Source organism: Anopheles marshallii, chromosome 2 (assembly GCF_943734725.1).
Source record: "Anopheles marshallii chromosome 2, idAnoMarsDA_429_01, whole genome shotgun sequence".
Taxonomy (NCBI): Eukaryota; Metazoa; Arthropoda; class Insecta; order Diptera; family Culicidae; genus Anopheles; species Anopheles marshallii.
Genome location: NC_071326.1, coordinates 84,686,505 through 84,709,934, shown reverse-complemented (window position 1 = coordinate 84,709,934; position 23,430 = coordinate 84,686,505). Strand labels below are relative to the sequence as shown.

Here is a 23,430-nt window from a genome sequence, read left to right as displayed (position 1 = left end):
CATAATGAGCTCGAGCTACCATTGTCTTTGCCTCACACATCCAGCCGCTAGTGGGGGGTATAAACCAGATGTTGTGTTTGTTTATTCCGTTAAAATACATTGTTTACAATGACATTATAGATGTGATATCGAAATATCAGTTTTTCAGAAAGTTATTTGATTGACAAGTTTAAACAGAATGGTACAACTAAATTAATATAATCATAGTAACAGTCTTGGATAAATCTGATCCACATTAATTTATCTGAATGAATCTTTGAACTGAACGAATAAAACTGAATCTCCATTTCAAAGATTTATGAATCCTCAAAGTTTAATTCATGAATTGTTTGAGTTATTCTGAATTATTCTTCTCGAAAGATTAACTAAACATAACACAAGTAGAATCGTCCGCACGAATACCCGGAAGGACTTGATTCAACAACACTTGACTGGACCGCTTTTACAATCTTCCACCGATAAACGGATGCTGCTTCAGGTGAACTAAAATCACAATTACGTTCTTATATTCCCCGTTGAAATCAAGTGCTTTAAGTATAAATATTCAAATGCGGAACTCTTCTTCGACGTCGTAACATATTCAAGCAACCAACCTGGGCAGCATGATGGAATAATTCTACGGAAAAGTTCACCTGCGCATAGAGTCTTTAAAAAAACGAAAAATAAAACCAACATCAACCCATCACGGTTCCTCGGTCCGTAAGCGGTCCCCGACGCTAAAAAGTATGGTGACCCTTTTTTAATGGCAAAACAAACACACCTTATACTATTTAGCAGGGAAAAAAGAAAATCTTCTCTCCAAACAGCATCAAATAAATCGACAGATGGGCTCTTAGTGTGGTGGTTTGGATCGGGTTCCTTCTTTGCAGCCACCAATCCTACTTTTTTCTCTTGAGGCTACGGAAGCAACAGCGGCTGATGAAGCGCTCACCGGAGATAATTACGGTGGCCTCTGGGCAAACATCATCAAAATAAAACACGCTCGAAGAAAGCAAAGTTTGCCCAACCTTCCCACCTGGATCGCCGACAAACTTGCCCCGTTCCTTGCGCGTTTGTCATATGTTTCGTGCCGGTGCTTTGAAAGTGAGAAAAGGCCTGTGACTATGTCTCACGAAACCATTGGACTAACGTGAGGTTCGCATTTTTGTGCGTGATGGCATGATTATCGCAGTTTGGTTCCAAAAATAATTTTCCCACTTTTCCAAAGCCGCATTTTCCTCTATCCGCCACACTTCGGAAAATGTCCTCCCGTCCAAGAACACACCTTTTCCTTTCCGCCACAGCCACACCTCCCATCCGCTCAGCTGCAATTGGAGATTTCAATCCAATCCGCCTGTCCAAATGGATGCTCTTCGCAACGTTTTTCGTTGCTTCAGTGCGATATCTTTGTGCGTTGTGCTGTGTCTCTTTTGGCTACTGTTTGCTACTTGTCCGTTGTGTTTTTTTTTGTGTGGGATTCGGTACAACCCGATTTCGCTGGCGGCACTAATCTCCATCGCGTTCCCTGCCCCAAACCGTGAAACGATGTCATTTTCTATATTATTTTTAGCGTGTCTTTTTGTGTGTTTGCACCGAGAAAATTGGTTCATTCCGGGTAGCTTACCTTACCTTAATGAATAATTTTGTTTGAAAATCAATTGAATCATTACAACGGGTCAGTCGGCTTTGCTAACAACATTAGGCAAACCATAAACTGTACCTAGATTGACACATTTATCTATAATGCTACCATCAAATACGCTGCCTGCGCAATAATGTTTGCATCGGTCGGTAAAACCCCCGTCACGAACAATCGCAACAACGCGCAACATCGTCCCTTACCATCCCCCAAACAGGCCACATGGTGTGATGCTCATTGTAACGATGAAGACATTTCATGTTGACAGCAGGTATACGTTCACCCGTTCGCTTCCTATTAATTTCATACACCAGAACTGATGGAAAAGCAGAAAAATGTACACGTTTGTCCTCTTTACTTCACTTTTTCTCGTGCGGACACCGCTACCGCTGTCTATTCTGGTTCATTATGCCAGTTTGTGCAGAATACATGTCAATCACAGTCTGCCCAACACCGACAGGTCCTTGTCCCTTGTCGTCAACGTGCCACACGTTCCGATAGGGGCTCTCGACACGGAGAGCTGCGGCACGGCGGATCGGTTACGGGAGAATGGTCCGTTTTGCTACCATGATCGTCCGCTTCCTTCCTGTGTCGTTCGCCTTCCGGTTTCCGGACGCTGCAATCGACAATGAGGAATCCTTTTTCTTTCACCCTTGCGTGGATGAATTTTTTTGTATCAAATTGTACTTAAAAAAAGGTACGTTCGGTACAATATGAAGAGCACGTTTTTGTCCCAGGTCTAACCAATCGTACTCGAAGACAAGTGGAGCAACCGTGTTTTTTTTCCTACCAGGTTACCAGGCTTTTTGTACCGAGATGTTTTAACATTAATTTTATTCATACTGAATAGATTGTTTATTTTTCATGATGCATAAGAAATGTCTAAATATTGTTGAAGCTACAGACAGCACTATAATTATTGTTTGATGGGAAATTAAAATCCAGAACATCACCGGTTTTAAGAGTACACATTAGGAGATCTCTTCTCTCCATCTCCAAGGGCATGATCGTTAGATGCCATTTTAACGACATAAAAGGCCCACAAGAGGGTAGTGAGTTTAATATACTTATAGATCTCATCATTGTAACAACTTCTTTCTTTTCTATTGTCATCCTCCATCGGAGGTTAAACATTCTTATAAGGCTCTTTCTAATCTTTGGAAGATCTAATGTCCAAGTGTCCATATCTCAAGTTTGTACACACTGGAACTTAACAAATGTTGTATTGAACGAGGTTTGATCATCGCAACAGGTGTTTTGAATGATAAACTTTCCGCAGATTATGCTATGACAAAACCTTGAATTCTAGCAGAGGTTCTCCGGAGATGTCTCGCCACAACCTCAGATGACCTATGCCGGAGTTGAAGATGTAATCGAAGGACCATACTGTGTGACGTTGATCGTGATCTTCCTTCCTAGATCAAACCAGAAATCATTTAATCTAGCTAATTACTCATTTAAAGAGCTAATTTTCAGTAGCTTTGATGAAATTAATTAAGGGAAGCCAATGTTGGAACTACTGCTCCACCATCTTTTGCAGATTGAAGATGTGGCGAGATAGTCAACATCTTGTAGCTATAAAATCCCTACAGTTTCAACTCTTTAGTCTATCTTGCTGTTTCCAGATTGAAAATGAAGATTCCAACCTTAAGTATTTGATTCTCCAGTTTGGGGTCCAAGGGTGGATCCAATACGGTAAATTTTATGTTCTAGTACAGCATCTCCAGTTTTGATCAGCTTGGCTAGTCTTGACATACCGAAGAGATCACTGCAAGATTATCAGAAGCGTGGTTGACCTGTTTCCTCGCAGTTGAGGTAGGCTAGATAAGGTCATAACTCGCTTGCCACCTTCCAAGATCAATTACAAAATCAAATTTCGCTTACTGAAACCAACTACCATTAACTAGGTTAGGTAGCTTTGTTGTTAATCCATAGCCTAAAACCGTTTTCGTTTCAATTTTATTTAGTCAACTCGTACGTGACTTGGTTGCACTGCGAAGCCAACTTATTAACAGCGCTCAAACTATTACGCCACACTAGTGTACCGTGCCGAACGCCCATCAACCGTACCGTATCGCTTATTACGCCCCGGAGAGAGTCGTAAGCTTTTGGCAAACCCAGAGAAACAACGGTATAATCTTTAGCGAGACAAAACAAACACTCGAAACACTGGATAAAAATCGATTTGCAACACACCACCCAATACCTGTAAAAGTTGGTGGCAACTGTAAATCATTGCCATCGTTCCTTTTCTGATTGTTCCGTGTTGCTGCTACAATACTGACCAACGGAGGCAAAAGCACTGTCTTTCGCATGCTGTAATCACCCCCGAACCAAACGGTACCGATAATTGCACTAAAGATGGACATTTTGATTGCACTCTGCCGCTTGGCCACCGTGTCTTAAAACATGCCGATGTGCGCTGTGTGCCAAATTGCTTATCGATCATATCCTGATTCGCTTTTCGGTAAGAAACCGGTAAGCAGGCAGATAAAGTGGTTCATTTTTAACGGTTGCGGAGGAGCTTATTTTGTGTGCCATTTCGTTGAACCGAGATATAAGCAGTGGACAAGAGTTGGCAATTGTGCTGCGATCGAAGCATGTTGTAAATGGCCACCAAACGTTCGCAAGCATCACAACCGAAGGAAAACGTCGCAACCGTGTGTGCGTGTAAAAGCGAAGGAAACCGTCATCTTCACAGCAGTTTAATCGACGACAGTCGAAGTCAAATGCCGCCTGTTGCCCTGTTTGGGTATCGGAACGAAAGTCGCCGAAGAAAGTGAATCGGAAAGGGACGGATCGCCTCGGATCGGACGCCAGATGCATCGCCAACAATTGCAAATGCGTTGAGCAAAATAAGCTTTTACTTTTCCTGCTCCATTGGTGATGGGTGCACCGCGCATAAAGACGGTCAGCAACAATGAGAAGGAGCGTATAAAAGAAAACAAGCTGCAACTTCAGCAAGAGTTTGTCCATCCAACCAGGCCCGTGGTCATCGATTGCCTCACGGTCAAACATTCGCAACACTAGCGAATCTTCCGGAACGGAGGATCCGTCCCTGCTTGCATGATTCATGAGCCATCTTTGAACTTCACTTTGCGCAAGTTTGGTCCCCCTTGCGGTGCAAACAGATGAGCGACGTTTCACTGTGTCTGAAGTAAAATTCCGCCACACAGGTTGCGAGAAAAAAAAAAACATTTGGAAGCGCACTCTTACCGGTTTTTGCCAGAAGCCGGTGTATGAAACAGTTGCGGATAAGGTTTTTATTTTTCTTCCGTTTCACTCACCGCTTATCGCACTAATGGCTGGTAAATGGTCGACTGCGGCAATCGCACAAACAGTGATGAATACGGCACGATAATGCATCGTGTGCACATAAACACCACCATTCGACGATCGGTAATCGGTACAAAACGTGATCACCTTCAAACCATCATAAAACGATCGGTATCACACGTTTCGGTTGTGCTTTGAGCGGGATACGACAGCATAAGCATCTGATTATGCGTCCGTGTGAACACATGGGCTTTTGTGAGAAAAAGAAACACATAAAAGGTATGATTTTCCCATTCGTGAGTAACTTGTTAATTAGTAAACGTTTACCACCTCCGTTGCTGCTTATTCATTTGTGGGTAATGGCAGGGATTAGCAACCGGAAATCTTATCCAGTCCGCTTTTTTGTCCTTATTACTGTTTTTTTTACTAAGTTTAACTAGTTTAGGTTTTTAGTTAGTTAGTTTTTTACAAATGTTTGAAGTCATTCGAATTCTTGTAGATATCTGATCCGCATAATGTTACCTCACCAGCTATTACTGTTGAAATTTTATGCAGTACTGTCCCTTGGGATTAAAACCGGATTTTAAAACTATATAGACTATGGCTATTGGTATGAGTCATTTCATCTACTATCATCATCGAATTTAAAGGGTCTCTAAACTCTTAGCTGGTGTGACTCGGGAAGGTCCTTAACAATAGACGAAATCGAAGGGGAACTGTTGGAACGTATATATCAAGTCGTTGTACTAAGCTAGTGCAGTCGAAACGCCCATTGAGTAGACCAGCCATCAACGCGTTTCCTAAACCATGCGACGTCTATCACGGAGCGATTGAAGACCAAGAAGCAATAACCGAACTATATGAGGTGGATGTTCACGGCTACTTGATCAAGGAATCAAATTGCGTGACAAGAGAGTTAGAGTTGAATACATATTTCTTCTTTTTATTTTTCTTATTCTTCTTCTTCTTCTTCTTCTATACCGAGTCAACAACCTCAAGAGATCTAGGTCTTCCATTTTTGGCTTGCTTTGATTTGATGTTTTGGGCCGGTGCTGGATAATTTTTTCTTGGATTTTGAACGGGTCCAGTAGTGTGAAGATAAAATTTAAGCTACCCATCAATCGCTGACTTTAAGGCTTCTATACTATAGTATACAAAATATGCAGAACAACACTACAGTACACAACCTTTAGAGGGATTAGGACTTTCAAGTCCTTAGACATACGTAAAGCAAACCCCAGTAGTTGATTGCCACAGCTAATCACTTTCTCTCACCACGCAGGCTAAAGGATCTTGAGGCTCAATTATGCTCAATCTTGAGGTTGTTTGTATCAGGGACAACATCTACATCTATAATGTGGCTGGTGCGCTTCCACAAGAATTGAAATAAGTATAATCGAATAGTATCGACTACCTCATATAAAATAATTCCATTTTGGAAATTTTCATTTAGAAAACTCATAAAAAATTTCCATTTTTGATGCAGTAAACGAAGAATGCATGTTAGACATTCGTTTAATAAAATCTCAATAGTAAGGGCAATACCAATTACAATACAATAGTACAATCATTTAATGCGTTAAAGTTAATATACTATCGCGTACGTTTTATTTCAGCTTTCCATAATTTGTTAACAATTTCGAAGATGGATGCGTATTTTCCATCGCGTGCTTCCTTACCAAATCTTCAAAGTAAATATCACATTAACCATATCGCCCTGGCAGGTTGTTATTCCCTGGCAATGCAACAGGTGTCTTTGCTCATGTCTTCTTCAAACGAACACCAGCAAACGTAACGTTTCGTTTTATGCGCGTAACTTTTCCTCGCGTTTCTTCCCGTCCCAGCACGATATCAATATTATCATGCTTCTAATTAGATCGCTTTTGAAGCATATTATTATTATTATGCGATACGGGTCGGAGCACGCTACAAACGTGCCATGCTCGATAACAGCATTATGATGGGAAGCAGAAAAACTTACCCCATCCGGCCCGGAACGAGAAGCAAAACAAAACATAAAACATTATATATGTGAGAGGAAGAGAGGTTCCTCCGTCCCATCAATCGTGAAAGACGGCGACATCGATCAGCGATACGGCGGGTCTGCTGGAGTAAACATAGTAAAGGGAGGCCACAACAAAAAAAAAACCCCACCAGTAGGAGAAAACACGAAAAACCCCTTTCGATGGCAACGTGCACACACGACGGTTACTTCCAATGGCCATGGTCAGGGTGGCCGTAGACCGCGTCTACTCTACCCCTGCAACAGTCACCTTTGCGGAATGGGAAATGGAAAACGTTTGTTGAGCCGCAGATACATGCAACTTCACAACTATTTACCGTCGGCCGTTTCGTTCACTGCGTTTATGCTTCCCAGCACTCGCGGCCGTGTCGCACTTCGCGCTTTCTCGCCGTGCAAACAACTTCTTGCCCTTTTGCTTTACGGGCGGCATTGTGTGGCAGGTTCATTACCGACGTGATAGCCAGCGCATTAAGACCATCACCAACCATATGCAACCCCATTCGCTGCGACGTGAGAGATCGCCGGGCGGATGATCATGCTGATCGATGAGCAATAGTTGTCACCAATCGTGTGGCTAAGAAAGACCCCCAAGGGACCGTTTCAACGCCAGCGGCAAGCTGCAATTCCCCTACGGTGAATGATTGCAATAAATGCCATTTTATTCCGGTTGCAATAGCGAAGTCAATCCGGTCTCGAGATGATCATAGTTTATCAGTACAGAAAACTTTCAAGATCCCAATTGCACACGGAATGAGGCAAAATTCCCCCTTTTGAGATCACATTTCGCAACATAGCGCTGATCGGATGGCAATGTTGAAACGATTTCGTCTACCTCGCTTCACCACGTCTGCCAGCGTCTTCAACCGCCACTCCAAAAATCACTCACAATCACTCGTTTATGATGATGATGATGATGGTGATGAAGCTCTAGCGTTGATTGTACTCCAAAATGGGGGAACCCGTGTGCCAACGTGTGCTGGTAATGCTTTGCCAAATGCGCACCGCACAGGTAAGCGGTGAAAGAAATCGAGCGATCGAGTAGATTCGATCGTTTAGAGACGTTTGCGTTTGTTGTGTTGCGCTGTGCGTTAGTGAGTGGCGAAGAGAAAGGACGATGCGCTTACTGATGACCTTCACCCGCAGTATGGAATATTAAATATGCATTTGCAATTCGTCATGCTTCTGCCGGCAGGGTGGCGGTTCAGATACCTAGTGACCTAATTTTGGTTTATGTTCCTGCATTACCTGCGCTTCGCATTCAGCATTAAGAGTCATGCTATAAGGAAGATGAGATGAAATGCAGAAGCTATTAAGAGTTTAGGTGGTTTGTTATTTAAGGGTCTTTGGAGTACGTTGAACAAATCCATATCTAGAGTTCTTTTGGAGACGAATATTGCAGTAATCGTTATTGTTTATCGTTATTCCTGCATTCGGTCTTCCTTTACTCTATCTACCAGTGCTGTCCATTCCTGGAGATTATGTTATTTATAAAGACTTCGACAATCAACCATCAAATTCTACAGGCAGTTTGAACCTCCGTTGCAAGAGCGTCATTTGTGCGTTTGGTGGGAGCACCTCTATACTATGTGCCGCGTGGGCTACGATCAGTAATTATAAATAAAAGTTACAGCGTTCTGAACCAGCAATTTTTAAAAAATGTTCTCCAGATTTGGGACATAAATTGCTAGTTGTCCACATCCAATCCCGGAAATTATATTACATTATATAATAGCAAGTATAAGTGAAGATCTTAACAAGTGCGATAAGATCTCATCTATTCTACGCCAAAAATGTACAGTTGATGCAGTGGCGTACTAAGCGGCTGCAAGGGACCTCGAGTTGCAGGGGCCTCGAGCACCAATAATACCTGAAGAACTTGTCACAAGTGCCAAGCACTATGGGGCCTCTATTGTTAATCCGCTTAAGGCCTCCGAGGAAGTTGAGGAACAATCCGCTTAGGGCTTGCAAGTTTCTTGATCCGCTACTGCACAAAGGAGATAAACGTTAACGGCTACCACATCATGTTCTCAACGCATACTCTTAGATGTTTGACGATCAGCTTAAACGAACTTTTGGAGATATTCAGGATTTGATTTACTATGCACTAGACTAAACGCACTATGCAAACTAAACGGTCGCGGGGGCTGCAAAGAGCCTCGAGCACTAATAGTACATGGATTATTTGTCACAAGTACCAAGCGCCAACGGGTCTCAACTGCGAATCCACTTAGGGTCTCCAAGGATCTTGAATGGTTTTAAAGTAAAGTAAAGTAAGGGACCTCAACTACCAATCAGCCTAGGGGGCCAGCAAGGGGCTTAATTTGCCACTGACTTAATCTATGTTTGGACTTTTGGATAGGTTCCTTGTCCGATGTCCTCAAATTTTCTTCAAACTTACCCGCTTTAGCTTTGACATGACCCTTCTAAAGGTTGCTTTGGTAAAAACGATTAAGTTGTACAATTCATTATCCCAACGTCAAACGGAAGCAATCTACCGACTCACCAAGAAATTGCTAAATTCCAAAAACGATGTTAACAGCAAAGGGCACTCACCAAAATGGGCATCGTCGGTCGTCTTTACGATTTCCATCGTAGAGATAACGAATCAAAAGAACGCCGTACGCTGTACTAGGCAAGTAAGATGTCTTCCCTCTCGAATCATTAATCATTCGAGTGGGCTTCGGAACAAACATCCAAAAACAAAAAAAATAGCCCGCAACAACATCAGCAAAAAAAAAACAACTCCAAATAATCGTCTCCACTACAGCAAAACAAACCAAACTCCCTTTTGAGCGAAAGCGAAAGTTGCCCTCGAGGTGTAACTAAATAAAAAAAAATACACAGACACACCATCTGTCCCGAAGCCACATTACGGACACCTGACATGTACGACATGTATCGGCAAACCGTTCCCAAATGCAGTTTCCCGAGCTGATTCCCCAAAATCTGTTTCCACCCCTTCGGGATTACAAGGGATTTCGGTGGGTTTGGTAAGCGTTTTTTTGGGATGGACAAACGCCACACGACTGTGCAGCCGGTAGAATGAAACCAGTTTGTATTGCCTCCGGAAAGATGGCCGTTGCGTGTAGCCGGTCTCGTATATGCGTGCTTCATGCAGTGGTAGTCCTCCCATTTGCCTCCAATTAGCCGCCACACTGTCTCGGCGTGAAGTCTTGTCGTTACCGGTGCGGTTTGCATCATCGTGCTGCGAAATTGGCTGTGAATGGTGGAGTTTTTTTTTCCACCAGGTCGAGAGTGTCCAGTTGGTGATTGCATGCAGGAAGCTCGAGTTGCGAAAAAGTGAGCAAAACAGACATCCCCCCGTACGCTATCGGTGAAATGTTTCAAGAGGGCAATGTGGAACGTGTCTAATAAGCACGCTTCTCTTCAGGATGACATAACAGTGGACCCCTTTCCAGAACCCCCCTTACCCGAACCTCTGTCTAAAGGCCAATAGAACATTTTCTTTTTGTGTCCAAATATACTGTCAGCTGCGATGGGGAATGCATTTTGAAGGTCATGTTTACAACCCGCATCCCACCGGAGCAACGTTTTTGGTGCAATAAAATCAAACGCCGCTGATCTTGGCGTTATGTGAGGCGTGGGTTGAGCATGGTGTTTTAATTAGAACCTAATTAGAAATTTTAAATCCCTCCCCCCCCTCACTCATACCTTCCCACCCGGATGCTTCACTGCTCCCAGCGAGACGAAAACTGTGTGTTGGCACGGGACATATTTTCAAGGTCCGGTATCGAAGATCACCGTGCGCGGGTATACCGGGCACCGGCAAATGGATAATGGTACATTCAATCGGGAATTTAAAATTTAACCCGTACGCCATCATCTCCAAACATGGCCTCTTTCCCCCTTCCCGACAAGCATTACCCGTCGATCGGCATGGTAGCAGGCCCGCGTGGCCAAACAGACCAATAACCCATTAATCCATCAATCCATCTGTCAATCACTCTCGGCTGGTAGTATGCTGGGGATACAACCCGGACGGCGTCAGGGGAAGAATTGGAGTGGGAACGCTGGGTTCATGGTAGCTTCGTCTGGGTCTGGTAGCGGTCTGCTGGCGAATGAACCGATTGAAGGTGCTGCACGATCTTTGAACTGTTTGAGACGATGCGTTGGATCCATTCCCAGACTTAAAAGGGAAGCTGACTTTCTTCTCCACGGAAAAGGACATGCTCAAATTGGTTCTTTAGTGTGTTTTTACTTTCCATACACACAAGAAGCTCAATTTTCTTTGTCCTCGTGGACATTTGACGACATTGTCTATGAAACGCTCCCCAGCTCTTCGCAGAAAGTTACGTGGATTAAAGTTAAGTGGATTGCGTTCTTAAGGTACTTATTCAAAGAAATAATATTAGTTTTGCTGGGTTTGATATTTTGACGTCCATTCTCGAATTCATCTTTAGAATTTTAGAATTTTTAAAATTTTAGTATTTTTAGAATTATCTTATTAAATCTTTGTTGCAAAAAAAACGACGTTACTGAGCACAGAAATATATTTCTAATAATTTTGATGGGCTTGCTCTTCGGGAACTACAATCTGGAGGTCTCTTTTGCGCAATTAATTAGCAGAACAATTAGTAGATTTGAAATGTCCCACATTACGATCGGAAATGTTGAGCGGTTGTATTTATGAACAGCTTTCGTCTTTTTTAGCACCAGTCATTAGACAGCCAGTGGTATATTGGTAGTGGCGCCGGTCTTCACACGACAGGTCCAAAATTCCATCCAGAACATTTCCCCTTATCAAGAATTCACTATCCGGCTTCGTGGTAGCATTAAGTCTAGTAAGCCAAAAAAGTTTGACATGATCTAGAAGGACGTTACGCCAAGAAGAAAGAAAGATTGCGAGTCATTTAGACTTGTACGCTTCTTTTTAAACAAATTAATGTTTGGGATTGAAGAATTCTACCGTAGTTGATTGTTGACTTTCATATATTTATTCTATACTACAAACCTCAACAACTATTAAGAGATGATTGGTTCTAGAGATGTTTGGTAAGGTTATTAGCCTCAGGACTCAATAATATTCCAACATAGAACCTATCAGTATCATTTTGGATGAGTTCTGGTCAATGAGATGGCATTCAAAGCATTCATATAGCCAAGTACAATAGTGCGATTAGACGGCATTCTGCTATTAAGAATTATATAGTTAATTATGTAACTTACATGAGATGAATGCCCAGAAAATTCCCTCTGAATCTAAAGTAGACAACCGAGCTGCTCGCTCCCAAATAAAATTACCCAAAAGTCCGTCTTGCGGTACACTTCGGTCGTCTATTTGCAAACTCGGGTTTGGCCGCACTATTTCGCTGATTCGTTCTGCTCCAGTTTCATCTATTGCTCCAGTGTTTATTGGTCCGAAACAAACTTGATCGGGACTACTTTATTTTCAAATTTCAACTGAACAGACACGCATCAACTCAAGCTCATGTTTTTAAATTTATTTCTATCATCCTCCAGGCACGGGCACATTCGGACGCGTCTGTCTCTGTCGGGATAAGATCACCAACAAGTACTGGGCGATGAAGATACTGGCAATGGCGGACGTTATACGATTGAAGCAAATCGAGCATGTGAAAAATGAGAAAAATATCCTGCAAGAGATCGATCATCCTTTCATTGTGAACATGTAAGTGTGTGTTTTGCTTAGCCGCCGTTTGCACCGGGATAGGTAACAATAGCATTCTTTCTCCTGCAGGCGATGGAACTCAAAGGACGACTGCTGCCTGTACATGCTGTTCGAGTTCGTTAGCGGCGGTGAGCTGTTTTCCTACCTGCGGAACGCAGGCCGATTCGACAGCGGTACCGCGAACTTCTACGCCTGCGAGATTGTGCTGGCGCTCGAATATCTCCACTCGCTATCGATCGTGTACCGTGATCTGAAGCCGGAAAACCTGCTGCTCGATCGGGAAGGCCACATGAAGATTACCGACTTTGGGTTCGCGAAAAAGCTGAAGGACCGCACCTGGACGCTGTGCGGTACGCCCGAGTACCTAGCGCCGGAAATCATTCAGTCCAAGGGCCACAACAAAGCCGTCGACTGGTGGGCACTGGGTGAGTTGACCGTGAAACTTCGACGACGATCGGTCGTAAAACTGCAACGGAAAACAATAAACAACTTCCGTCCGGGACGTTGGTGTGTTGGTTTTGCGGCGAGAAGGATCTGTTTGCCGGAGCGACAAGGGGCCAGAGATCTCGTCAAGGTTTGGCCATGCTGTTTTATGATGGACAGATGTTTACGGCCGGCGGTTTCCGCAATCATGCGAACATATTGCCTTCGAACTCTCAACTAATCTGTTTCCCCTTGCTCGTTTCTATTCCCAGGTGTACTTATCTACGAGATGATCGTTGGTTATCCTCCATTCTACGACGATAATCCGTTTGGAATATATGAAAAAATTCTCAGTGGCAAAATTGAGTGGTCCCGGCATGTCGATCCGATTGCGAAGGATCTCGTCAAGAAGCTGCTAGTGCTGGATCGTACCAAACGTTTGGGCAATATGAAGGTATGGTGGATACCCGTGTGGATGGTAGCTCTGGTCCTGTCCATTGTTTCTAATTTTTGTTTTCATTTTATGATTCAGAACGGAGCAGAAGATGTTAAAAGACACCGGTGGTTTAAGCATTTGGACTGGAATGTCGTGATACGAAAGCAGCTCAAAGTATGTGCAATTAAGTGAACAATTTGATGAATTCTCCTTCACACAACTCATTGTAAATTATTATTTTTTCCTTTGCACAGCCACCAATTGTACCCACGTACGTGTTTAGCTCGAAAGAGGACGATACGAGCAACTTCGATGACTATCCCGAGACGGATTGGAAGTCGGTGAGATCGTTGGACAAGATCGAGATGCAACTGTTTGAGGATTTCTAAACACAATCCTCCAAAGTTTAAGGATCCAAATGAAAGTCAAAAATAAAGGGAACTCCCTGTTGTTATCGGAGGGAATAATGCAGGAGTTACTTACATAATACAGTCTGTATAATGCTCATTCGGTGTGTTTGGCGGTCGCGAACACCGTAAACAAGAAGCGCACGCACAACAACGGGCACGTTGATAGTCAATGTACATAGTTTTAGTATATTTAGATTTGTTTTAATCGTTAGTTCCTGTTCCTTTGCCCCGTGTTTTTGTAAGAATGCCTCACTGCTGTATTACTTAAATTACACACACACACACAAAGTCCCTATGATCGTTCCTTCGTGCGCTAAAGGAAAAACGATGTAACGGGAGTATAAAAGTACTATCGGCCAAAACCTACTCGAGGTCCTTTTAGTCTGACTGTGTGTTATAATGCGCTAGAAATGTAGGGGATAGTTTATATCCCCCCTTTTGATTTGAAGACCATGGTTATGCAGTGCTGTACCCTTAAGTTTTAATCCAACATATGTACTGTGATAGGAAAATAACAACACACTGTAAACAGGAGAGATAACGAAGCCCGGCTACAACTTACACCGACGGCGAAGGTGATGACGGTTGGTCGAAAACTACGTAAAATAAAATGTTGTTGGAAAATGGTTCATAAAACAGCTGCTACAAATCGTTGAAATCCTCGATGATATTTATAGGAAGGTAGCAAAGTTGTGTGAGTGTGTCTACTGCAATAGCCAAAATAAAGTAAACTGATATGCGTTTGTGCTGATTGTACGAAATGATTTAAACCCCAGATGTAACTGATATAGAACCGTGGAGCAACAGTAAACTATAACAAAATAGTCACTTCTACGCAATTGATCGTTTTACACTAGTATGTCTGTAATTTTCACTTCACTATCGCTCACCTTCAGAACCCAACACCCGTGAACTGTATTAAACATCACATCATATATCATACACTATCACTGGAGCGATGCTTTGCCGAAATAAAGTTATTTAATATATAATCTGTATCATTTCAATACTACCGCAACCGAAAAACAAATCTATACAAAAAGCGGATGAAGAGAAGTTTGAGAATAAACTATTCTATTGGTAATCCTATATTTAAAAAAATGTGTTAAAACAAATAATATTTCCCTTGTTACTGTACAACTTGTTTCATTGTTTTATTCAGTTTAAATAATGGTGTTTTTAACGGATTTATTTATTTTGAAATTTCACATTTGACAATCACATGCCCATTCCAAAACGACATGACGTTTCCCAAGTAACTATTCATATATGGTTAAGTGGCAGTTATTTGATTTGTTTATATTTTACTATTTCCACAAAAAAAATATTCTAATTGTAATTTAAAACCATTTGTATTATCTGCCACTGCCTCTTTTTACACATATGGAGCGATTTATGTATTTTTTTAAGTTTACCTTGTTTGACAACTTGCGCTCTCCGTTTGACCGCTTCGCGTTACTTGGGTCAGGTGCGTGATTTTTGTTGCGGCTTCCACTGCACGCACAAAATGTCCTTCCATCTGCAAGGATAAAGCAGGCCTGTGTCGCGTTCCAAACACCGGAAAACTATCAACTTTTCATAATGTTTCGTGTACTGTACGTGCGAAAAATTCGTCGGAAAGTTGATCGGCAGCATCAAGACTAGTGCGTTTGTGTGGCACCAGCTTGGTCGTGTTTTTCAAGCACTGCTACACACGATCTGTTTTCTATCCACTTTGCCGGTGGCCACCGGGTAAGATCTGTTCTTTTCCGACCGTACCTTACGACGTGCCCTTCACAGGAGGCTACTAGTGTGTGTTTACAAAGGTTGCTGCGTTGGTAGTGTGGGATACGGAGAGAAGGTACGTGTTCCTTCGATCAGCAGATCCCTGGTTGGAGACCGGGAACGCCAAAAAGTAAAGGGACGTTCCGACGCAACGAAGATGGGTGATATACGCGACTGGAGACCGTTTGTGTACGGCGGCATGGCATCGATAATGGCCGAATTCGGTAAGCATATCCCCCTAGGGTACACCGTTCGGATCGAATTTGTTGATCTTGATAAAATAAGGGTTGAAGGGAGTATGTAGCACGTTCGCATTATATAACCCTATCCGGTCCGTGCGTCACTGGAAAGAACGGAAAACATCAACCCTACCCTTGGATCCCTTTCGCCGATCCACTCCCCTATGCAACACCCCCATCATCCATTTTTCTTCTCCTCTCTTGCAGGAACGTTTCCCATCGATACAACTAAAACACGTTTGCAAATTCAAGGCCAAAAGACTGATCGATCACACAGCGAATTGCGGTACCGCGGTATGACGGATGCGTTCGTGAAAATTTCCCGCCAAGAAGGTGTAAAGGCGCTTTACTCCGGGTAAGAGTACAGCATGAATGTTTTGGCAAGTAATGGCCAGGGAATTTAGCCATATTTAAAGGAAACCAAGATAACATTGTCATTCCTTAAAATTCGTCAAAAGGTCAAAAATTGCGAGTACATTTAAAAAAAATGAACAAATTACTGTGATTTTTCATACGAGTTCCATGCTACCGAATGACGAACTATGCTCGATTTTTTTTTTGCACAGCTAATTTTTTTATTTTCATGTAAGTTAGTTTGTAAAGGTCATTAAACAGTCAGGCAACTCCTTTGAAGGATTTGGTCTAACGGGCGACATTGCACTGGAGTGCATTCACTCTCGATATGGTCGATCTGGCATTATTAAAATATTTTCCCATCTCGAGGAAAACCTCAAGAAAAAGGAAAAATCTCCCTTTTTGGGGCAAACCTCAATCACAGATTCAAATTCAATAACTTCGAGGCCAACGCGAGGTGGTAGTTGATAGTCAAAGGCTCGTAAAAGCTAAACCAAATGCTAACTTGGTTGTGGATGCCGTTAGCTAAAAGCTAGTCCGTTGGCGTAAGAAACCGAGCGCAATCAATGCATTATTATGTATATAAATCTCAACATCTAACTCATTGACTCCTATTGCTTCTCCCCCCTAGCATATGGCCGGCTGTGTTACGGCAGGCAACATATGGTACAATCAAATTCGGCACGTACTACACGCTCAAGAAGGTAGCAACCGATCGGGGCCTGCTGCACGATAAGGCGGGCAACGAGAACCTTTGGTGCAATGCCGCCTGCGCAACGATGGCTGGCGCGATTTCGAGCGCAATTGCTAATCCGACGGACGTGCTTAAAGTGCGGATGCAGGTACACGGCCGTGGCACCAGCGATGTGGGGCTGGTACGATGCTTCCGGGAAATTTACGTGCACGAAGGTGTGCGTGGACTGTGGCGGGGCGTTGGTCCAACGGCACAGCGAGCCGCGGTGATAGCGGCCGTCGAGCTACCGGTGTACGATTTCTGTAAGCTGCATCTGATGGAAACGTTCGGCGATCAGGTTGCAAATCATTTCATGTAAGTTTCGATACCTTTCGGTGCTAACGGTGCTTGTATTTAAATGGTATCCCTGTTTTGTCCCCTGTAGATCTAGTTTTATAGCGAGCTTAGGAAGTGCGATTGCTTCAACTCCAATCGATGTGATAAGAGTAAGTAAACTTGAGAACCCATAGCACAATATAATCAAGTTAACTTATTCGGTGCATTTTCCAGACTCGTCTCATGAATCAACGGCGGGTGCACCAGCTTCAACATAGCATGACACCGGCGACAACTACCACCACAACCACAGCCGCACCACGGCTGTATTATACCGGTAGCCTCGACTGTGCGGTACAGACAGTAAGAAATGAAGGATTCCGTGCACTGTACAAAGGTTTCATCCCGACCTGGGTGCGTATGGGCCCGTGGAACATCATTTTCTTCATCACCTACGAACAGCTGAAGCAGTTTTACTAAACACGAAGAACCCTAGAAGAAGAAGAAGCAGGAGAAAAAAACTCCAAAGAACCAACCTTCCCCTATTGCTATGTTCTCGCATTGTTTGTAGGATGAATGATATTACACGCTTCTTGCTTTTTTGTCCCAAAACCAAAGCATAAACTATTGCATTAAAGAGATCTTTACTTGTAATTTCCATCGAAAGGACAACAACGGATCAGCTAGAATGCATTTAAGAGAGATAAGGTGTTGTGCGTATGTTAAGAAAATTGTTCCGTTTAGTTTTCGTTGTCCCGACTAATATGAAGGAAACAAGTTAAATTTAAGCGAACCCCAACATTAACGCACGTGTCAAACACATGCACACTTTCGGCTGTTGTGGTGGTGCAAAATTGGGACTATCAAACAAACAATACCCTCACTTCCCGTTTTCGAACAGCGCGACCATCGATATGCAACCGAATACTGTTGAATACTTTGGGAAACTGAAGAAAATTAAATCATTCGAACCCGTGGCCAATAGGAAGGAGATGCAGTAAAATGAAAAGCATTTATCCTTTATTTTCGGTATAAAATAACCTCCCCCCATGTGTTATCGCTGTTCGTCACGTAACGTTTGCATTTGTTGTTACAGATAGGGACGGGAAAGCGGCCGTTTAGTTTTGGTCGTGTGCGGTTAATGTAACACACATGCGGTGCGCACACTACAACAAACTATTGTTCTTGATAATAAATGAGAATTTAAAACACAATTTGTTTTAATGCTTATTAAGGGTGGATATACACTTAGAAGTTCAAAAGAGGTAATTTTTGGGATTTTTTCGCTTTTTCGTGGAATTTTTTTTTTACGATTTTTGGTGGAAAATTTATCACTACTTTCTGTAGATCGTTCTGAATCTATGGCAAAAATTGGAGAAAAAATTGCGCAAATATTATTGATATGGCCAGCTCACCGATCCGTTTCCTAGAAATTCGCCATCAAGGTCACTGACCACCTCGTACGTCTCGTACCGAACGGCACGCACGGACGAGCACCTTCTTGCCGGCCTGCCTCACCGCTATGATCCTCAAACCAATCCTTAACGATTCGCTTCGCACATCACCGCGGAATTACGTTGATATATTAAATATTGAATTATTTAGCAAATATACCACAAACCATAAGCTTCCCAAACTCGATTTAGGGTTTCTTGCACTTCAAAAACCGAAACACACTCACGCGCATCTATTACACATTGTTGGCAAATATTTATTTTTCAAAGTAGTGGGGTTTTTCAGTTTGTAGTTGTTTTGTATTATACTTTCTTAAATCATCTTAAATATTCCATCTTCAGCAGCAAAACGGTTTGCCAGTGCTGGTAGCAGAGGTGACCCTCGTGCCGAGATGGGAACCGAACGAAGCAAGATAACGAACTGGTCCGTGAAATAGTGTCAGCGTGGTAATGTGTATATTTTCCTCCGTTCGTTTAATTTAAAGAAGGACCAGAAAGTGTTGTTCTTGCTTAACGTTACAAATCTTCTCGCCCCAAATACTCATCCTGCTACACATATTTTAAGCACAATATTTTTTTTTCTTATACACTACTTCAAGATGGGAGGAATGATACGGAGAGAAGCGTCGCCACCACATCGGTATGTGATAGAAACGCTCCCTTCATCGTTCCACAACCCACTTCCCACTTCTTTTACACTCAATGCGTGTATCGCAACTCGCAATTCTTTGATTGACTTAAACAAGATAAACAAAACAAAATTGGTTCATTATGTAGGGGCGCATGGAAAAAGAAACAAAAGCTAAGCTATTCCTTAGACGTGAAAAGAGCAAAAAATTAGAATTCAGAATTTCCAGCTTTAAACTCCTTCATCGTACCCGCGTTTGTCACACTACAGTGCCACTGTATGGTTAAAATACAGCTAAACCACATCCAGCGCTATTCTTTGTTTGTTGTCGTTGGCATTTCTCCTTATCATTTAACACGTTATTTTGTGGTTTGCTCTATTTGTTGATAACAGGACAAATTGATGAGAGTGGAGAGCTTCTGTGTGCAGCATTTTAAACAATTCAATTCGTATAAACCGTCTCTAGCAACTTCATGGTGAATAAATAAGGCATGTTACAGCATATTCACTTAAATATGGTGACCGAACCAGACGACAGGAACTTAAATACTAGTAGTACTTCTAAAACGGGTGGCTATATTTATGTATTATTTGAATATTTGTTGTGTATTTTTTATTTAATCCCTTCTTACTGCACGGTTGGCAAATGTTTATACTACCTATGCATCGCGTCATGCTCGATTTCCTTTCTTCAATTGGGATTTTCTTCTAACGAAAAACAAAATAATAAAGGGACGCACTGACGTTCACCTGATACGCCAACCACACGCTACATTATTTGCGCACCCCTTGTGAAAGTTTAAACCCCCCAAAAGCTATTCAGCCAACCCGAAACCGCTCGAAACGCTCTGCTGACACAGGGAACGAACCACGGTTGGGCGGGATTACTGGTACTGGTGTGGGTGGTGGGATGAAGGACCCTTCAGTGGTCGAGATTTCCTGCCAGACGTATTGTACGGATGGGGATGCACGCTGCAAAGAACATTAATGAGAGATTTTATTAATGCGATATAAATACGTTTTCCATTTAAATACTTTCAAAATAGCAAAAAGGTAGTGTGAATATTGGTAAAAAATGTTTCACTATGATTAGAATTGGTCCTTGTGAGAACTATTCGTAGAGAACTTGTTTTTTAAAGCCTTCTTTTTGTTTTGTTGGAGGTAGTAGAAGGACATTTGACGTTAGTAGAACACACTACACACAATTATACTTTCAAAAGCATACACACTACACATGAAGTGCATTATTAGCGCATTAGCGATGGGTGAACAGATTAGTAGGCAAAGCACAAATTGACGTGTACAAGCGCACGCGTGAGCACACACACACACACAAATACGGGTGGTGTTAGTTTGAGATTTGGAGTTCCTTCTAGAAGCCAGTACCTTGTAGTAATGTGATGATTCGCACCACTGACCGGTGATGCGGACATGCTCAGCGGTGACGAGGCCGGCGATCGGATCGATCGTCGTGATGTTATTGGGCCACCGTTAATAACATACTGGCCGCTGTGTCGATTGTTCCGTGCCGCTTTTGTCACCGAATGCTGTTGTTGCTGCTGCTGCTGCTGATGTTGTTCGAGATTGTCCTGGTTGCTTCGGTCCTGGCTATTGGTGCAAGCAGTACAGATTGGGGTATCGCTGGGATTACCGCACGATTCGCAACCATTTTCCGGTACCTCGGTAATCGACAGTATGCGCTGCGATTGACTGCGGGTGGAGGTGAGAAACCATCGCGTGGCACACGCGGTGTGTAACGACATTATAGCGGGGCGCGTTTTACATCAGTGTGTTATGTTCTAACCCTATGGGAACTACATCAACAATAGTCTACAAAAGATGTCCATGGTAGGTAGGAAACAATTACGACGCAATTATAACGCATTTTTAACGCAATTATAACACAAATTCATTATGCTTTTAAGAACAAAACAAAAACTCCATATATGGCTTTAAACCATTTAAAAAGAACATGTTGCAATTCTTAACAAAGTAGACAGGGATGAATCGATAAACTGTTGCTTCTTTTAAAGTGTGTGGAACATGTCAGAAGCTTCTCGAAGTTTTCGAAGAAGGCTCTAGATGTTTCGAGAAACAAACAAATTTCTAATCGTATCGCCATTTTGTTATCGTAAATCCTGTATCATCCGCGATGACTCTATTGGTTTAGCAACAAACGAAGCATTTGATATGCTCAATTTAGTTAAAATTGAACTTCCTGGGTCTGGGAGTGAACGACTGTCACTTACGTGCATGAATTGGCTAAACTCATTTTAAAAATCGAAAAACAAACGCAATGGCTACAATTAAATCAGGTTCGGCGATTAATACGCCATAAAAAACATATATGTGTGTAGCAGAGTGTAGCGAAGATTCTTATCGATGGCTCGGCAGCACGTTAAACGCAATATGCTTGATATCCAATTAGCGCATTCTGTACACTTTTACCTTCTAGCTCGCCTGTGGCAAATATTGCGAAATTCGAGCTAAATACTATAATACACGCGTGCAGAATCACGGGATCATTGGCATGCTGTCATAGGCTTTCATATGCACTGTACATCTAAATGCGAACATATTTGTTTTGGGATGGATCATCTTGTACTAACGAATAAACAATAAAGCTGTTCGCCTGTTATTACTCACGTTGGTTGGGTCGATGGTAGAGCCAGCTGTTCCGAACGACGTCCACCCGGCATGTGCATCACGGTGCGAGCCTTCGTCTGGAACTCGCGATCGAAATCTTCCGCCTCCTCGTCATCAAGATTGATAAAGTCCTGGCGCTCTTCCTGCAAACCCGTGGAGATGTTCTGCTCCCGTTCAATAATGTGCGCCCGATCGCCAATGTGATGCCCGATTGCCATCTTCTTTGTTCCGGTGCGGCTATCTTGCACGGTTTTGCGTGTCTCCTTTATGCCACCCGGTCCGGTGCGTGTGCTTGACGTTGCTTGATATACTTGTGGCCCATTCGGTCCGGATGTCATGGAGATAACGCTGCTGCTGCAGAAGGAAGCGCCATCGGCCGGGCCGCCTACATTCAACAACCGGTTCATGGTTGGTGGCATGAACGGCATAATTGCATTGTGCCGCATACCGAATGCGGGACCAGCGGTAATGGCTTCCATCCCACCACCGCCCATCATTCCGAAAGGATCGGAAAACAGTGAGTTCAACATGCTGCTCATCTGGCGCATCGAGCGCATATGATGGCTGTACCGAAGGAAAGAGAAAGTGTACTCGGATTAGACACCACATACAGCAAAATATTGCACAGCCAAGATATGAGCCTGTGCAATACCCTAATTCATGGTCGAAACGGGGACAGGTAACAAAGGTCTTCACAGATGCTTACCCAAAAATAGGATCTTCCTCCAAATCGTTCATCATGCCGAACATTTTGTTTTGCCTTTTTGTTCGCACTCAAGTCTACTGCCACACGAAAACTACGGAAAACTACCTCGGAACAGTATACACGCGCTATCCAACTTACTTTTTCGTCGACGTAGTAAAAGATGTATTTACTTCAGTGTTTTCAGGGAAGCCATATTGGATTTCGCTACACCAACACAACGATGATCTGCATTCACGAAGTTCTCGCGTACACCACTACTACGCCGTGGATGATTGTCAAACAGTCGAACATCGAATTTCGCGGTTTCTTCGTGAAATGTCATTCATTTGCTGTGCCCCAAGCAACAAATAGAATCAAAAACGATAAATACAGTAGAGCGTCGATTATCCGGGCATCTGCTGGGATAACAGGCCCTTCAGCTTTGTACGTGCAATAATTGAAGATGAAAATGATAGGTCAGCATTAAAGTGTTCATATGTTTTCAATATTAGAATTCATTACTTTATTAACGATATGGAAAATTTCCCAGAGAGTTCAACAAAATGAACTATTCATAGAAACCGGTTGAACGGATCAAAAATCAAAGCTTTTCTACTAGCTGTAACTTTTTACTCACGGATAATCCGCCCACCGATTACCCAGGTCCCGGATAATCGACGTTCTATTGTAAAAGTTATTTTTTTTTGTAAGTAACGTTTTAAGTAAGTTTAATAATCTTGGTAAAAAAGAGAACAAATGAACTCATCAAATCATAAGCGTTGTACTTTATTTGTCGATCTAACGGAGTTCAATTC

The 23,430-nt window shown here is 42.7% G+C and overlaps 3 protein-coding genes across 3 annotated transcripts in view; 2 read left to right on the top strand and 1 right to left on the bottom strand.

Moving 5' to 3' along the window:
* LOC128718724 (putative serine/threonine-protein kinase PRKY) overlaps positions 1–13,283 on the top strand; it is a 44,838-nt gene extending 31,555 nt beyond the window's left edge. Inside the window, exons 3-5 of the mRNA XM_053812345.1 lie at positions 12,399–12,567; positions 12,637–13,027; positions 13,263–13,283. Of these exons, the coding sequence (XP_053668320.1) occupies positions 12,399–12,567; positions 12,637–13,027; positions 13,263–13,283 (581 nt within the window). The remainder of the gene's footprint in view (positions 1–12,398; positions 12,568–12,636; positions 13,028–13,262) is intronic.
* Positions 13,284–13,513: 230 nt separating this feature from the next.
* LOC128707603 (mitochondrial uncoupling protein Bmcp) lies at positions 13,514–17,682 on the top strand. Its single transcript, XM_053802562.1, has 6 exons — positions 13,514–13,528; positions 15,758–15,824; positions 16,047–16,194; positions 16,825–17,241; positions 17,312–17,372; positions 17,437–17,682. Exons 1-6 carry the CDS (start codon positions 13,514–13,516, stop codon positions 17,680–17,682), a joined length of 954 nt encoding a protein of 317 aa, XP_053658537.1.
* A 2,486-nt stretch (positions 17,683–20,168) lies between these two features.
* On the bottom strand, positions 20,169–22,680 carry LOC128719082 (myeloid leukemia factor). The gene is made up of 4 exons (XM_053812703.1): positions 22,637–22,680; positions 21,931–22,494; positions 20,671–20,994; positions 20,169–20,256 (listed from the first exon to the last, which is right to left on the bottom strand). The coding sequence occupies exons 1-4, from the start codon at positions 22,678–22,680 to the stop codon at positions 20,169–20,171; spliced, it is 1,020 nt and encodes a 339-aa protein (XP_053668678.1).
* Between the last annotated feature and the right edge of the window lie 750 nt (positions 22,681–23,430).

Coding starts and splice junctions, on each gene's coding strand:
- LOC128707603 (XM_053802562.1), top strand. Junction 16,195..16,824: donor GTAAAGGCGCTTTACTCCGG/GTAAGAGTACAG, acceptor TCTCCCCCCTAG/CATATGGCCGGCTGTGTTAC. Junction 17,373..17,436: donor CTCCAATCGATGTGATAAGA/GTAAGTAAACTT, acceptor TGCATTTTCCAG/ACTCGTCTCATGAATCAACG.
- LOC128719082 (XM_053812703.1), bottom strand. CDS start 22,680: ATGTTCGGCATGATGAACGATTTGGAGGAAGATCCTATTTTTGG. Junction 22,495..22,636: donor GAGGAAGATCCTATTTTTGG/GTAAGCATCTGT, acceptor CCTTCGGTACAG/CCATCATATGCGCTCGATGC. Junction 20,257..20,670: donor AATCATCACATTACTACAAG/GTACTGGCTTCT, acceptor TGTTCTTTGCAG/CGTGCATCCCCATCCGTACA.